General features: G+C 38.0%; 1 protein-coding gene across 2 annotated transcripts in view; it reads left to right on the plus strand.

Annotated features, from left to right (window-relative positions):
- The window catches only part of LOC149266326 (uncharacterized), a 297,072-nt gene that overhangs the window by 186,806 nt on the left and 93,147 nt on the right, over positions 1–17,119 (plus strand). For both annotated transcript variants that reach the window (XM_089430322.1, XM_089430327.1), the window contains one exon: positions 11,985–12,282. In XM_089430322.1, the coding sequence (XP_089286448.1) occupies positions 11,985–12,282 (298 nt within the window). The remainder of the gene's footprint in view (positions 1–11,984; positions 12,283–17,119) is intronic.

Here is a 17,119-nt window from a genome sequence, read left to right on the forward strand (position 1 = left end):
CGCAAACACAATAGCTAGTAACAATATGATACAAATGAGAGCTCAAGGCTCTATTATATAGAACTATGGGAGCCAATTTCAATGTTGAAGTGATTAAACAAGTGGCATGAGGTGACAATCCTAAAGAGAAATTCAAATTTGTTGAATGGAGCTCCAATGCCAAGTGTAAAAATTGAATTCTGGCAAGTGGACATCATTTTCTTCTTCCTTATCTGCCAACTTTGAATTTTATGCTGGAATGACAATTGTATATGGGTGGTAACCCATGTGGGGACAATTTCCCACAAAAATCTCCATCAAATATTTTCCCAAATCCTCCCAAATGTGCATTAACTTCACAAATTCGAATTTCCAAGTAAGCAACTTTCTCATTTAATGCCAGAAATTCGATTTTATTTGAGCACATGTCCTTTCTTTGATTTTAAGAGTCCACATCACCTTGGGACTTCACTTTAACTCCCCATAATTTTCCACCTCATTTCCAGAACATTTAGCATATGTGGATATTTATTTTTCTTCATTTATTTATTTTTTGGCTTAACTAATTGCCGGATTTCCCACTAAACTTAGGAAAAGTGGGTTTTGAGGGTTAAAAACACATTTTTAACCCCTTAAAGTGTGTCATAGTATAAAGTTGAGGGTGAGAGGTGCAAATTTCATTACTCATACCCCATACAACTTCTCTAGACATCACTTATTACATTACAAGTACATTTTTTATTGCAATTTCCGTAGTGCGAAAAATCTAAAAAATAAAAAAATGACTACCTAGACCTAACCAAATTACGCGAAATTTTTTGTGTGATCTAGTATGGTAATATACATCGACTTTAGACATTAAGATGTGTTAGGGGCTCAACCTTCAAACCGTCACCCCAATTTTGTGGTAAAAAGTGTTTGAAAAAACCAGAAAATTATTTGCCTCTGAAAAAGAATGGATAATTAACCAGATAAAAAACGCTCCAAGGTGTACTCGTTTGCTGATCGATTCCCAACATTCTAGGCCTATTACAGACTTAAAATTCATCATTACTAGTATCACTTATTACAATTCCCCGCAGGGTGTGGAATCTGGGCACAAGAAAGATGATGAGAAATAGAAGTAGAGTTTAAAAACTCTGTTGAATGATGATATCTGATGGTACGAGTGTCCATTGGTACATCCTTGGGCATGGAGTCTTCATATAATCAGCGGGTGCCACTCCAGTGGTCAACAGGGCCCATGCCAAGTACTGTCTCTAAGATGCAAGCATGGTGAAACCTACTCAATTGCAAAACTTGCTCTTTGAATACCGTTGCTTTGAAGTCCACTAAGAAAACATCATCTCCTTCCTTTAACTTTGAGTAGTGAAAACCTATAACAATGTCTTATCCCATACTTCAACACTTCGGAATCATCGATGATGATAACTTCATTCACTAATATATCCACAAACCGTTGGTGTTGATTGTATGCTAATGTATCCATTAACTGTGGATGCCTAATTGATAAAAATAAACTTTGAATTTCAATTTGACTGTTAACAAGCCAAAAAAAATGATTGATTGAATCACCATGACTATCCTTATTAATGTGAGACGTAAAGACATCGATCATGAAGCTTTAATATATATATATATATATATATATATATATATATATATATATATAGATATATATATTACCTCAAAATTTCAACATACATCATCAAAAGCATCACAATTCATGCAGTGCGTGGTCTCAATCTTGCGCGAGGGAAACCAAATCTATTGGCAACTTACTAAAGTTCAAGTATAACAAAGTAAAAACATCTATGGCTGAAAACTACTAAAACTACCATGTATTGAACTACATAAAAAAGAAAAATAGCTAAAAGAAGGCATATCATGATATCAAGAGTCTGAAGAATTCACTAGAGCTGGGTCCTGGGTGCTTGTACCAGTAGGATCAGGAGGTTTTAGTTCACACTGGAGGTGACTTTCAAGGGGAGCTAACCGGGCATCCAAACTAGCCAGATAAGAGTGTTGATATCGCTATACCCGCTTGATTTCGTTCAAGGAAGAAATGATATTGTTACAGTCTTCATGCTTCTCCTTCAAGACCTTGCCCAGAAGAGTTTCCATCTGCCAATGGAGAGTGATGGAGTTCAGGCGCTGGTTCCATCTTCCCCTAGTATGTCCAGGGCTAGGAATCTAATTGGCTACCTCCTCCAAGATTTCAGAGTTGGAATAAGCTTGACGATCATTGGTGGCGAGGGCTTCAAGCTAGTAAATTTCTTTGTGAATTTAGGGGGTTAGCGGAATGGAAGATAGCTGCAGCTTCTTAGGCATGGGCTTGGGCATGTGGCCTGCCATGGGGACCTTTTCCCCCAGCTGCCTGTTGACTGTGCATTTGTTGCTAGGGCATAGTGCACCAAAAGAATAACCAAGCAAGAAATCTATCCCACAATAGCCTAGGATTGAGAGGAATGAAGTTGGGAAGGCCACTCAGAAGGGAAAACCAAAAGATTCTGGGCATTTTGGGTGACCCTAGCCAAAAAATAGAGAAGGGCCAACAAAACAAAAAGGCAGTTGAAAAACTCCTGGCAGGGTCACATGCTCCTAGGAGACACCGTAATGCGAGCCACAATTCACCCTAGTAGAACTTAAGACATAGCCACCAAGCCAACACCAAAGAGAAACAAAACTAGAGAAGGAAATAATTGAGCCAGAAGAGTAAGACATACCCTGATATGTCTAACCCACTTAACTCGAGCCAACGAATTTGTGCTCATTGAAGACATGATGATGCCACCAGCTACTTCAACATCCAACTCTAGTTTAGTTCGAGGGGTCCTGAAGTATAAGACCTCTTTGTGCCTAGAACATATCTCTAAATCAATATCCAACATCCCATGTGAGCAGCTGGTATCTCCAGGCATGCAAACATAGGTCACTTACACTCTATTGCCAAAGACAAATGAACACGTCTTAGAAAAAGCCCATGAATCATGCCATGGCTTTGTATTATAGAGGAATTGTCCCACCTGCAGCGGGGGAGGAGCCTAAGCACACCAGAAAAGTTGGAAATCAAGGTCTCTTCTTGTAGAACAATTGAATAGAGAAAGGTTTGACATGGTAGTGAATGTAGTGGGAACAATTCATATGTGTATTGCATGGGGCACGCTGGCCATGCAAACCCCCCTCTTACATGTTGTGGGAGGCGGCGGGATCCCCCCCAACCTCCATTGTCACATTTCCCAATACCTTGATTGGGGGTATAAAGAGAAGTTTTAAAAGATATTTTAAGTGTCATTTGGACATTATATTGCTGTAATTTTACTCTTATGTTAGCTGACAAAATATCAAGCAAGTTGTAATACCATAACATATTTATGGAAGCAACCATGGTGTCATTGATGGATATTGCAAAGTTCAATGGCCTATATAACATACAAAGCACAATTTGAATCAACAAATCAAAAAATATTTTGAGTGTTGAAGAAAGTGTAACTAGGTTCGGAATTTACAAATGTAATTTTGATCTTTGTACTTGTCAAGAAAAAGAAATATTATTTTTTGTGAATTATAAGAATGAGTTTCTTGCTCATTTCTTAGGTCTAGGAAAGTCAAAGAGTCAATGTCATGCTCTTCTTGAGCTTATATGTAATGTAAATGAGTCAACCTAGTGTCTAGATCAAAGCCCTCCAAGACAAGCACCATCCCCTTGAAGAAGGCAGCAAGCAAAATGAATTAACAAGAACAGTCATGTCGGCCTGCAAATGAATTAACAAGTACAGTCATGTCGGCTCAATAAAAGGACACAATGGTTCACACTGTCATGTCGGCTCAAATGCATAGGCTGACCACTATATATATGCGGCTAGGGTCTTCGCAAAAGAACAGGAGCAGAACTCGCATCCCTCTGAAGTTTCGGATGGTAGTTACAGGAAGGGTTTCGTATGCCACAAGAAGGTAATGTCGAAGTCTGTCCATAATGCAACTTGTGTATTTTTCGAATAAGTACCACTGCCTCGGCACCCTAGTTGCAGTCACTGTCTCGGCATATTTACACTCTCAGAATACTATCTCGGTACTATTACAGTCTCGTCTTAATTGTGATGAAGAGGACTTCGATGATCCTACAATAGCACTCTCAATCTCACAGTGACATGTTTTGGTATAATCCCACAGTGACATGCATTAACTTGACATATAATCTGGACGCAGTCATGATCTCAGTCTCTGTCATGGATATGTTGAAGACATAGTTACGAAGTCTTGATCATGTAAAAGTTCTCAGTGCAGCTCTCATGAATACATACATATGGACCTCGTTGTTATGATGGTGATCGTGATGAAGGTGTAGAGATGATCTCAGTAAAGGCACAGTGGTGATCTCAATGAGCAGTCAAGGTGCAACAATAATGATCTTGGTAAAACAATAATGATGATGATGATCTCAGCAGTAAGAAGAGGATTGGTGTCTTGGTCTTGGAGTGGCTTGATAGGTCAAGGGTCATGGTCTTGGTAGTCGTCAATTAGAATCTATATAAGAAGAATTTTGTGTGGGTTTTCCTCTCCAAGAGGGAGAGGTTTTGGCCCTGGTAGAAAGCCAAACATCTTGTGTTCTTGTCTCTTTGTTTTGGTAGCAATTTGATGAAGCAAACACACACACTAATAATAAGAAGAAGATCAAGCTAAGATAAATTGCAAAAGCACTTCACAAATTGTTATCAAGTCTAGAAGAATCACATTAATCCCACTTGCCCTAGATTCTTCAACATGGTATCAGAGCTAAGGTGCTGAAGTCAAATGAAGGGAAACAAAAGAGACATATTGATGCAGGAGCATTCAGCTCAACAATATCATTGTATCTTAGTAGACATAGGGGGTCTTGTGTTTTCAAGGAAGTTGGTTTCCTATGTTTTGAATTAATGTAATTATTAAGGTTTTGAGTGATTTTAATGAGAGAAGCTGGAATAGGGGTTTAATTAAGGATAGTGAGGCATATTAGTAAATATTCTCGAATGTAGGAAAACATGAGAGAATCAGGATAGTTGAGAGATTGAGAGATTTGAGAATTAATTGTAAATCTTAGATTGGGAGCTAATTCATGATTTTGTGGATTAGAGAGGATCCTTAGAGGCAAGGAAGAGTTTTTAGGATTTTGTTGAGAAGATTATGGATCTAAACCAGGAATTGGTTGTAGAATCCCTTTTGTATAAATGTAAGCCTAAAGGCATAGTCAGGTTGGTTAGCTAGTTAGGCAAGTCAAGTTAGTAGTTAGAGGTTTGATTGTAAGCCTACGAGCAGATTGTGAAACAGAGGCCACTGATATTGGAAATCAGGCTTGAGTGAAGAAACTGTGTAAATACCTGTTTATTAATACAAACAACTCAATTCTGAGTTTATGTGTGGCTTGAGTATTGAAGGATAAATTGTTTGTGATTTAGAGGTTCTGCATAGTATATTTATGCAGGTGGAGTTCGGGCAGAATACTGGAAGAACGAGGGTGAAGGATCATCGGATCGTTGAATCCGATTGAAGGATCAAAGTACAGTTTGGGAGTGACCATGGTTAATGAATACACAAAGTTAAGAGTTATGGGGTAGAACAGCGAAGAACCAGAACCCTGAAGAAAACCAGAATCACAAAAGAAAATTGAAGAACAACATAAAAACAAAGTAAAAAGGTGATTAGTAACCGCAACGGGGGTAGAGAGTACAGGATGCCTTGATCGCGGTTGAAGGCCCGCAATTGTTATTAGCTGTCGATCGCAAAATTTAGATGTTGACGTCATAGTCAACTACGGGGCTTGAGAGCTTGATAGTCCGTGTACCAGTGGAAGGGTCGCAGACCGTAGGATTTGATTGATTCCGTTATCTAACGGATATCGGCCATAAAGATGATCGGATGATAATCTTTGAACGGACTCGAACTTTTATAGACCGAGGACTTATAATTTGTATCGGCTCCGTGAGGCGGTTAAACGTCATGCAAGCTTCCGATGCAATATCACTACAGACCATCAGATCAAATGGGTTTTGATCTACGGCGCAGGATCACCGAGCAGCTCTGTTGATCGGGGAAGATATCAGCCGTCGGATTGAAGGTAAGATCGACGGTGGAGATTGAGCGATAAGATTTGTGGAGAGCGGACCCGAGAAGGTTATAGGCGCGGTTTTATTGTATTTGAAGTCCGGTTGTGTTATCGCATATCGCATGTGAGAAGAGGAGCCTTAGGAATGCGATGAAGTCGTGTGATGCGATATTGTGACAACTATTGATCTGATGGACGAAATCAACGGTGGAAAGCGCAATCGCATGTCGCAAGTTGGGAGTTCTGAATGCACACTCTATTGAGTCCTTTGAACTCCGCGATTGCGATAAAGGATGAGTTGGCTTATAGAGTGGAGTTTGGTTAATATGCACGGGTATAGAGTTAACCACAGTTGCTGTTATAAAGGTTAAAGGGGTGAGTTATAAGGTTCCGCGGAGAAGGATTACCAAAGGGTCAAACTGGGTTAATTATTAACTCGTTCCACATGAGACCTAATTGAGGGGCCTTAAACCTTAAGTAATGGAGGTTTGACTGGGCAGGTCATTGAAATTCCTGGGATAGACGAGATTATGTATTTTATATACATACTGTGGGTAATGCAGGTTTTCCCAAGGATCTGTCTTCAAGGACATCAAAGCATGTTGAAAGGATTAAAGGAGAAAGTATACAACAGGCATGTCTACAACAGTCATGGAATATCAACTTCAGTAATTACAGTCATGCACTCAACTCATGCTCAGTTTGATAAAGTATATCAGTGATCCTCACTTCTTGATCACTGAACTTTCTCCATACCATAAAAGATAGTCTCAGGTATATATATATATTGCAGAAGTAATCCAAGGAATACCTCTTACAATCCATGATTACTTCACTATCTCAGTATAGTTATTACATCAAGGTAGTTTCGGTGATGACACAGTGTATCTATCTAGTGCTACCCACAGTTTAGTTATGTTATTCATTGACAAGTTTGGGCTCTCAATACATTGCCTCTCTACACAATGCACATAGACATCACTGTGCAGTGTCGTATACTTCACAGTCTCGAATTCTGTCTATGATTATGATCTCAATAGCATGGTGCTCGGATCATCACATAGTATCACTATGTTGAAGTCAAAAGTACCTTAAAAATGAATTGGGAAGGTCGTGAAGCAGTCTTGGTGATGTCAAGACCACTGATGTCATGGTGCTAGAAGGCCTCCAAGGAAGTCGTGATGAAAGGATACTAATGATGGGCAGCTCAAGCAAAAGAAGCATCAAGGTGAAGATCTCCTCTTCACACACCAAGTAAGCATGTTTCAACTTTATAATCAGATTTGGTTAAATGATTTCATGATTGCAAGGGGATTTTTAAATCGGTTAGATAATCGAAAGGCCTTGCATATAATAAGGAGGATTGTCATAGTCCTCATAGAAAAGAGAAATCATTGATCTCTATGAAAAGGTCTATGGAGGTCAAGCATCATTTGAATCCATCAAGAGATTCATAGGATTCATATGATATCACTCAAAAGTCCTCTCATACCTAAATAGCAGAAGAGGAGACATAAAGAGAGATATATGAAATGCTAGACATAGTCTTAGAAATTAAAGTAAAGAAGGTCACTTAGACCTACACAATAGTAAAGGTATCAAAGAATGAAGGAATACCTTCATGAAGATCTATGATAAGAAGGTAGTCATCATTGATGAGCAAGGTAACAATATCAATGAACACAGAAGGTTACCTCACCCGACAATTTGTGGTCTCTGTGCTAGATAGAGAAAGACAAGTTGTAGTCTATAGTATTAAAGGATAAAAGAATTGAACCATTTGCAAAAAATAAAAAGGGATTATCAAATCTCTCCTATGAGTAAGATAGCATGCCTCACAAAAGGATCCTATTGTAAGCTCCTAAATCTTGTGTTATAGATATGACCAAGATAATAAGATTCATCATGGCATCATGGAAGCAATAGAAACAAGAGATTGTGACATCACCATGGGATCATGAAGGATAAAAACCATGGCAGACAAACATGAAGAATATAGCTCTTGGGAACCTCGGTGGGCATTGACGAAAAGGAAGGAGCCATCTGGGACAAAGCTCATCATACATCAAGTCAAAAAGGAAACATCTGCCAGTTGGGGATATACAAGATCCTCAAAATTCCCTGATAGAATCGTCATCGAAGGGTTCACTAATCTAGAGAGGAAGCAAGTGTTTCAACAAGAATTCCAACTTATGGAATCCATGAGATAATGATGTGATGACATGAAGCAGATCAAGGGATTGAAGATCTCTTCAATCAAGGAAGCTGCTGGAAGAAAACTCGATGACCTGAAGGTAAAATAAGGTATGTATGATTGTGTTTAATATTATAATGTCATGTCATATGGTTGTAGGTAACATGGATCATTGCTTCTATCTTAAGAAGCATGATCAAGAGAAAAATGATCTCCTCCTCCGAAAGGATGCAAGAAGGCATAAGTCACACTAGATGAAATCAACATAATATGTCCTCATATGAAGTATGAGGTAGTTGACTAAGAAACTCTGATTAAAAGCTCCAGGAAATGGAATGTGTGAGGGAGGAAGAGATCATGAGATATGCAACCATGATGAAGGCAATCAACATCCAAAAGACCAAGAAGATTTGACTAGGAAATCTCCCAGAAAGATATAAAGACTCTGATGAAAGTCTGAAATAGATAAAGACCATTGACAATGGATATCATTGGGAGAAATGTCAATAAGTGTGGATAATGCTGATACCTACAAAAAGATGTCATGATGGAGAGCCATCTCGTAAGGTATGATTTAACATAATATGATGTTTTGATTTCTTGAATAATATCTGGATGAATTCATGTAGGGCTACTAGAACAAGACTTGTAAGTACAAGTACAACCAACATTCATGCGATGGATGAAAACTCCTGAAAGAAGCATGGAGAGAAAAGAAGTAGCCATATGAAGAAAGTTCCAGATGTATGCCAAGAAGGCCACTTTCCATGAAGAAGGAATAACTTGACGAAATAAGAAGGAAAGTGATCGATGGCTATTGCCCTACAAGGAAGAAGCTCAACTAAATTTCATGACATCAAGGATAGAAGAAGATCAAGCAGCTTAAGAACCCACAAAGAAGAAGCTACTGATGTATAAAATAGTCCCTAGCTAAGAGGGAGCTTTGACAGGTCCCTGATCAAGAAGGAGTTTGAATTAGATCATCCCTGATTACAAAGGAGTGACAATTGTGTTTTTCCATGTCATGTGTCATGCACTAGACCAGGACTAACAACCGTAAGTCTAGATGAAGGCCATGAATGGAAATGTCAACACATGATAAACACAACATTCTTGAGTTCACTTGGGAAGAAAGAATGGGAGGATTGGGTAATTATTTGGCATTCGATACTCTTTGAGGATGTCTGGGGCATCCAAGATAAGAGCAGGCAAGAGGATCGATATTCTTTGAGAGCTGGGAACCCAAGATAAGAATAGTCCTAGGTCATACTCAGTGAACACCCGACTGGGTATGTACCTTGAGAGAGAATGATGAAGGTGTCTATAAATCATTGGTCTTGCCAGCATTGTACCTCATGGTCTCGTGGAGAGATGGAGTTGTTAGTCAAGGCCTTGCACTATGACAATGCTAATTGATATGATGCTATATAGATGGGATTACCAATCCAATTCTTCTTATGAGAAATTCTTCAGATTGAGAATAACCAAGTACCATTGTAAATACCTCCCTAGTTAAGAGGGAGTGTTGAAGAAAGTGTAACTAGGTTTAGAATTTACAAATGTAATTTTGATCTTTGTACTTGTCAAGAAAAAGAAATATTATTTTTTGTGAATTATAAGAATGAGTTTCTTGCTCATTTCTTAGGTCTAGGAAAGTCAAAGAGTCAATGTCATGCTCTTCTTGAGCTTATATGTAATGTAAATGAGTCAACCTAGTGTCTAGATCAAAGCCCTCCAAGACAAGCACCATCCCCTTGAAGAAGGCAACAAGCAAAATGAATTAACAAGAACAGTCATGTCGGCTCAATAAAAGGACACAACGATTCACACTGTCATGTCGGCTCAAATGCATAGGCTGACCACTATATATATGCGACTAGGGTCTTCGCAAAAGAACAGGAACATAACTCGTATCCCCCTGAAGTTTCAGATGGCAGTTATAGGAAAGGTTTCGTATACCACAGGAAGGTAAGGTCAAAGCTTGTCCATAATGCAACTTGTGTATTTTTCGGATAAGTACCATTGCCTTGACACCCTAGTTGCAGTCACTGTCTTGGCATATTTACACTCTCAGAATACTATCTCGGTACTATTATAGTCTCGACTTAATTGTGATGAAGAGGACTTCAATGATCCTACAGTAGCACTCTCAATCTCGCAGTGACATGTTTTGGTATAATCCCACAGTGACATGCATTAACTTGACATATAATTTGGACGTAGTCATGATCTCAGTCTTTGTCATGGATATGTTGAAGACATAGTTACAAAGTCTTGATCATGTAAAAGTTCTCGGTGCAGCTCTCATGAATACATACATATGGACCTCGTTGTTATGATGGTGATCATGATGAAGGTGCAGAGATGATCTCAGTAAAGGCACAATGGTGATCTCAATGAGCAGTCAAGGTGCAGCAATAATGATCTTGGTAAAGCAGTAATGATGATGATGATCTCAGCAGTAAGAAGAGGATTGGTGTCTTGGTCTTGGAGTGGCTTGATAGGTCAAGGGTCATGGTCTTGGTAGTCATCAATTAGAATCTCTATAAGAAGAATTTTGTGTGGGTTTTCCTCTCCAAGAGGGAGAGGTTTTGGCCCTCGCAGAAAGCCAAACATCTTGTGTTCTTGTGTCTTTGTTTTGGTAGCAGTTTGATGAAGCAAACACATACACTAATAATAAGAAGAAGATCAAGCTAAGATAAATTGCAAAAGCACTTCACAAATTGTTATCAAGTCTAGAAGAATCACATTAATCCCACTTGCCCTAGATTCTTCAACATTGAGATGTATCTTCCAAATAAAGACAAGAAACAGATGAAAATAGTTTCAAAATATGTGGAAGGCTATCTCGCTTCTAAGTGGCATATATGGTTCTATTAAAAGACTATAGTGATATTAACAAAATGGCCATTGTGAATAACTTTCTCAATAGTTTCCTAGTTAGTGGAAGAACATTATCAAGATAGATGAATGTGAATTCTCAAAGCTGTACTTGCTTCAATAGAAAACATAGAAGCACATTTTGAGAGAATAAAAACGATATTCATGATGTGAATCAATATCAATCTAATTGCCAAATTGAAGAATTTGATGAAGTTGTCCATGAAGTTGAAGTTCAAAACATTTCAAAAGCTAAGTTGATAAGCACGTCCATCGATGAAGTTTTGGTCGATTTATCTCAAATTGATGATTCCTCCCAGACTGATTTATTGGCTTTTCTACCGTCGATGAGAAGCAGAAGCAAATCCTTACACAGTACCATCATTTTTTAATTTTGTAATATAAGGTTCGGTTTTTCACCAAAAATTTAATATATTTAGCACCTATCTTTTCATTGTGTTTCTTGTTCCTTAACAAAGATATCAAATTTTCTATATTTTGGCTATACATATGAGTATTCTCTTTCATTATGGCTCAGAATATTTTTTCGTCTTTTTTATTTTGAGGGGAGGAACTTTATTATGGCATGTTCTTTAACTGTTAGCATTATTTATTATAAGAGTTCTTGGTAATCTTGGATCTAAATTCTGAGTTTAGTGAAGCTTGCAAATTGTATTTTCTTGTATATGACACTATGTTTATCTAGGCATTTCTTCCTTTTATAAAAAAAGAGTAATACTTCATAGTCCGTATACAGTCCATTTTCTATCTCTTGTAGGATTGGTTTCTTGATTGTCAATAGAGATTGAAGAACAATACCTCCTGCGATATTAACTTGTTTTTTATCAGTGCGACTTGGAGCACATTTTACAGGATGATACATGGGTTGGACACCTGCAGAATTTTTTTGGGAGATTGTGGCATGCCTTTATGGACATTTTAGAATCCTCATATGTTTCATTGGTTGGAATAATCATTCTCTTACTCTTGTCAATTTTCTTTGTTCCGGTCAAACTATCTCGAAGGCAAAGGGCTGTGATAGGATTTCTCCATTTTTCTGCTCACATGACTGCTGCAATGCTTCTCATGTTACTTCTGGAATTGGGCATTGAAACATGTGTTCGCCATGGGCTGTTGGGAACTTCAGGTGCTCTTCTTTTCTAATTGTCTATAGGATTAGATATCATAATATCTGGGGTAAATTTTGAGATCTATTTTTAAAATAAAGTTATGAGTTCGGATTTTTTAATTCTGATTAGGAGTAGGGCTATTTTAGTTGCATATTGCTAATAAATTTTATTTCTTGAAATAGCCAGTTACACTGATTTAAAGAATGAGCAAACCGATAGGGTGGTCCACTGGACCATACACTTTATTTGTGAATACAATAGTGTTCTTGTTACCGTATACAAAGTTCAAACCATGGGGGATGACCTAGTTAAACATGGATTCTTTCCTATTATTGTGGGAATTAGGCCTAAAATTTATGAATCATTGGTGACTACATAGAGCTTAGAAAATTAAGTGCTGATGTGAAAATACAAGGAAAGTTGATGTTAATTAATGAACGATGTATATCGTCTAGGCAGATAGGATACAAAAGTGAGGCTGGCAATGGAAGCCATGAGGGAACATTAGAAATTGCGAATCTAAAAACAAAATTAACAGGAAACATGATCCGATGTGTATGCACAGTGTAGGAAGGTTTAAAAGCTATTTGTCTCTGATTTGGAAGGGTGCACTATTGTTATTTATCATTGCCTATTCAAATCCATCCATGTCCAATTGAATAAATCAAAGCAAATGAACTAAAATAATTTCCAGGTCCCCCTAACCTAAACAATGCCACTCCATTTCCCCCAACGCCCCTTGAAAAATGAATAAAAGGTAAAGAAAATGAATAGTTGTGAAGGATTAACACCATAAAGAAAATAAATCAAGGATTATAAAAGGAAAAGAAACAGAGGGAACATGCCAACACCAAGATTTGCTCCTGTATTTGTAGGTAAATGTCTTCTGAAGCGGGAACTTAGCACTTGGAGAGGGTTGTGTGCACCGTGACCTTAATTACTCGCTGATAGACACTATGAGAAGATCGGCATTGGTAAGGATTAATATTGATTTCAGTTTGATGACCAATAGGAGGAAATTGGAAAACTAACCCTTGAATTGGTACTTATTTTTGTAATCATTATTTCGTAGATAATTAAATTCTAAGTTAGGATTCATGGGTAGAGATAGGAGGAATTATTACTGTAGGAATCTAAAAGTAAGATAAAAGGTAGGAATCAGATTTTCTGCTATGTAATTGCAAGCATTCCTTTGAGAAGCCAAGCCTAGGAACCAAGAAAACAAAAGCTTCATATCCTGTACTAGATGCTATATGCAATTTTTCTTTCCTTCTCTGGATATCCAATCTCTCAAAACTCGAATGGCTATGAATGGTGAGCCTGTATTGGAAAACACATAGACATGGCTTGAATGAAGAATGGATCTGTTGCTTAATAGGCAGATTACATTTTGTTACGAGAGTCAAGATTCAGAACACGTGAAATGTATAAAGGTTTGATCCAGAGAATGTTAATTCTTTTTAATGTCCACCAAAGACCAATGTAGGTCAAAGTGACTAGTGATTACAACCAGAGATAATAGCCAAGCCAAAACAGAGTGTTGGATAATTTAAGTTGTTGATGGGAGCTGGTACTTCATTGCTGGGGAAGGACAAATGAATCCAGAACTGTGATACTACAGGAAAAATAGGGGGAATACTGCACTAGAAATCATGGCACAATGCAATGAAAAATCTCTAGGGAGAGTGTATGAACGTGTAGAAATTTCAGTTTACCACTTTTATTGCAAATTCAGAAATTTCATCTCAACCTCGAGGTTCTCTGGATCTATTTCATGGGAGCTTTCAGCCTTATGGCTGAATCCGAAATATTAAACTACAGCAGCAATACTTCTCTTCTCTTTAACCAAATACGTAAGGTAACCTATGCAAATAAATATTGAACAAGTGTACTTCAATGCAATAATGTTTCAGTCCATAGGGCACACTTCCCAAGCATATAACAGATCTGAAAATAACTAATAAAAGCTGTAAATATGTCCCCTTAGCTTCTATTTGTCAAATCACTGAACAAAATCTGCTCAATGGTATGTCAAATTAGCATGCATAGCCAGCAGAAGAAACTATTCAGTCATTAAGATATTATAAGCTGAAATTCAAATCAACAAGTACACAAATTTAGATAGCAGGAACATTTCATATACATTCCACGACTTAATACAAGCTGGTGTGAGTCATGTTCTCCAAAATGTAGCTACGGAAACCAGAAGAAAACCCTAATCACCAACTCCGTCTGCCTAGGAATCATTTTCAACCATAACTGCTTGCTCCACTAAAGTTCCACAACAAGCTAGCATACACACCAAGTCCTCCTTGGCACTTTAACTGTCATTAAAAAAGTCTACGGGATAACTTCCCTCAATCTTCTCCCAATAAAGCAGCCCAAGTAGTGTTAGGGTTTACTATTTAATTGTTTATGATGTCGATACAAGGTAGACCACAATTCTAGTAGTTAGTGAGTAGTGCTTGAATTTTGATTGCTGTCATGGCAGGAGGTAACTCCTCAAATGAGATTATATTATTCATTTAGGCTGTTCATTATTATATACATGAGGGAGTGACTGTTGAGTTTCATCTCCCGATGACTCTCCATTTTCTCTATTATTTATTTACATTATTTACAGTTGTTCACCCAATCCCTATGATTAGGTGTCAACATTCCCCCCCTTAATCTGAAGGGATGTTGGTGAGTCCAAGCATCGTTCTGAATCTTTCAAGCTTTTCTCTTCCAAGTGCTTTGGTGAAGATGTCTGCAATCTACTCATTAGTGGAACAATGGCGAAGATGGATTGTTTTGGCCTCAACATGATGTCGAATAAGATGATATTTTGTATTGATGTGCTTCGTTCGATCATGGAACTTTGGGTTCTTGGCCAACTTTATTGCCGAGGTATTGTCAATCATGAGTGGAGTTGAATGTACTTGTTTTACTTGCAAATCTTCCAGAATTTTCCTGAGCCACACAATTTCTTTTGTTGCCTCAGCTGTTGCCACATATTCTGCCTCTGTTGTGGAATCTGCTGGAACTGATTGTTTGTGTGATCTCTAGGAGACAACTCCTGATCCAAGACTCATAGCATAACCATAAGTGGATACCCCAATTTCTTTTTCTCCATCGAAGTCTGAATCAAAGTATCCAATCAAGTTGAAGTCGCCCACCTATGTATACTTTAGTCCAAAGTCTTGAGTTCCCTTCAAGTACTTTAGAACTCTTTTTGCAGTAGACCAATGTCCCTCACAAGGCTTTTGCATAAACTTGGAGAGTATTTCAACAACAAACGAAATGTCTGGTCTGGTAGTAGTCAGGTAGTTGAGACTTCCTACAAGCTGTCTATACTTTGTTGTATGCTCAAATTCTTTTCCTTCAATGGATGTGAGCTTTAAGTTTTGTTCCATTGGAGTAGTCAGAGGATTGCATTCAGCTATGCCAAACCTAATCAACAGATCTTCAATGTACTTCTTTTGAGAAAGGAATATGGACTCCGGATGTTGAGTTACTTCAATATCAAGATAGTAATGAACATAGCCCAAATCAGTGATTTCAAAACCTTTCCTCAATTCCTTCTTTATGGATGCAATGTAGCTCTCATTGTTCCTTGTCATCAAAAGATCATCTACATTTACCACAAAATATACAACTGTTTTGATAACTTTTTTGACAAACAAAGTTGCATCATCAAGATCATAATGTTTGAAATTGAGTTTCAGAAGATGCTTAATTAGTTTTTCATACCAGGCTCGTGGTGCTTGTTTGAGGCCATACAAGGGTTTCACAAGTTTGCATACTTTATGTTCATGTCCTTTCACAACAAATCCTTCAGGCTGGGACATAAAAACATTCTCTTTTAGATCTCCATTCAAGAAAGCAGTTTTTACATCCATTTGATGGACCTTCCAACCATTCTGAGCTGCTAGGGCAAAGAATGTCCAGATGTTAGCCCATTTTGTTGTAGGGGCAAAAGTCTCCTCATAATTGACCCCTTCCTTTTGTGCAAAACCTTTTGCCACAAGCTTGGCTTTGTGCTTGTCAAGTGAGCCATAAACTTTATACTTGTTCTTGTAGACCCACTTGCAGCCAATTGGTTTGGTTCCCAATGGAGGATCAACTAGCTTCCAAGTGCCATTCTTTATCGAGGCATCATACTCCTTTTGCATTGCTTCTTTCCATGCATCATGAGAAGCAACTTCTTTGAAGGAAGTTGGCTTAAAATCTGTAGACAAATTCAATTCACAATCATAAGAAACATCCATATCAACAGGTGAATCAGAGTCATCTACATCACCTCCATTTTGCCGAGTTGAATTTCTAGTTCCCATCATTCCAACCTCATCAGGATGAACACTTTCAAGTGTCTTTGTCAGCCACTTTGGGGGACCTTTCTGAGATGGTCCAAGCTGCTCAGTTGATTGAGTTGGGACTAAATCAAGATCAAGTCTCCCAATTATGTCAATCACATCACTCAAAGTATCATTCGTTGTTGGAGTTTCATGCGGGGGAGAGAGTGCTTCAGAAGAAGATTCCACAAGTTGATCTAGTATAGGAATCCCCCCTTCGAGATGTGGAATCTGATTATCAAATTCTTGAAATGATTTTGCATTTGCGAATCTATCCAAGCGATCAAGTTGTCGCTCAATAACATTGTCAGTTTTGGATGGCTCAAGAAAGATTACATCACTAGATACAACAAACTTTTTATTAACTTCATCATAGAGACGATATGCTTTGGAGGTGTTTGAATACCCCAGGAAGATACACTTACCACTTCTTGCAACAAGTTTGTTTCTATGTACCTTTGGTATCAAGGCATAACATGTGGAACCAAAGACCCTTAGATGCTTTATCGAAGGAATGTTT

This window comes from Pinus tabuliformis, chromosome 6, assembly GCF_031772625.1.
Source record: "Pinus tabuliformis cultivar Carrire ecotype Pingquan chromosome 6, CPIR1, whole genome shotgun sequence".
In the NCBI taxonomy this organism is placed as follows: domain Eukaryota; kingdom Viridiplantae; phylum Streptophyta; class Pinopsida; order Pinales; family Pinaceae; genus Pinus; species Pinus tabuliformis.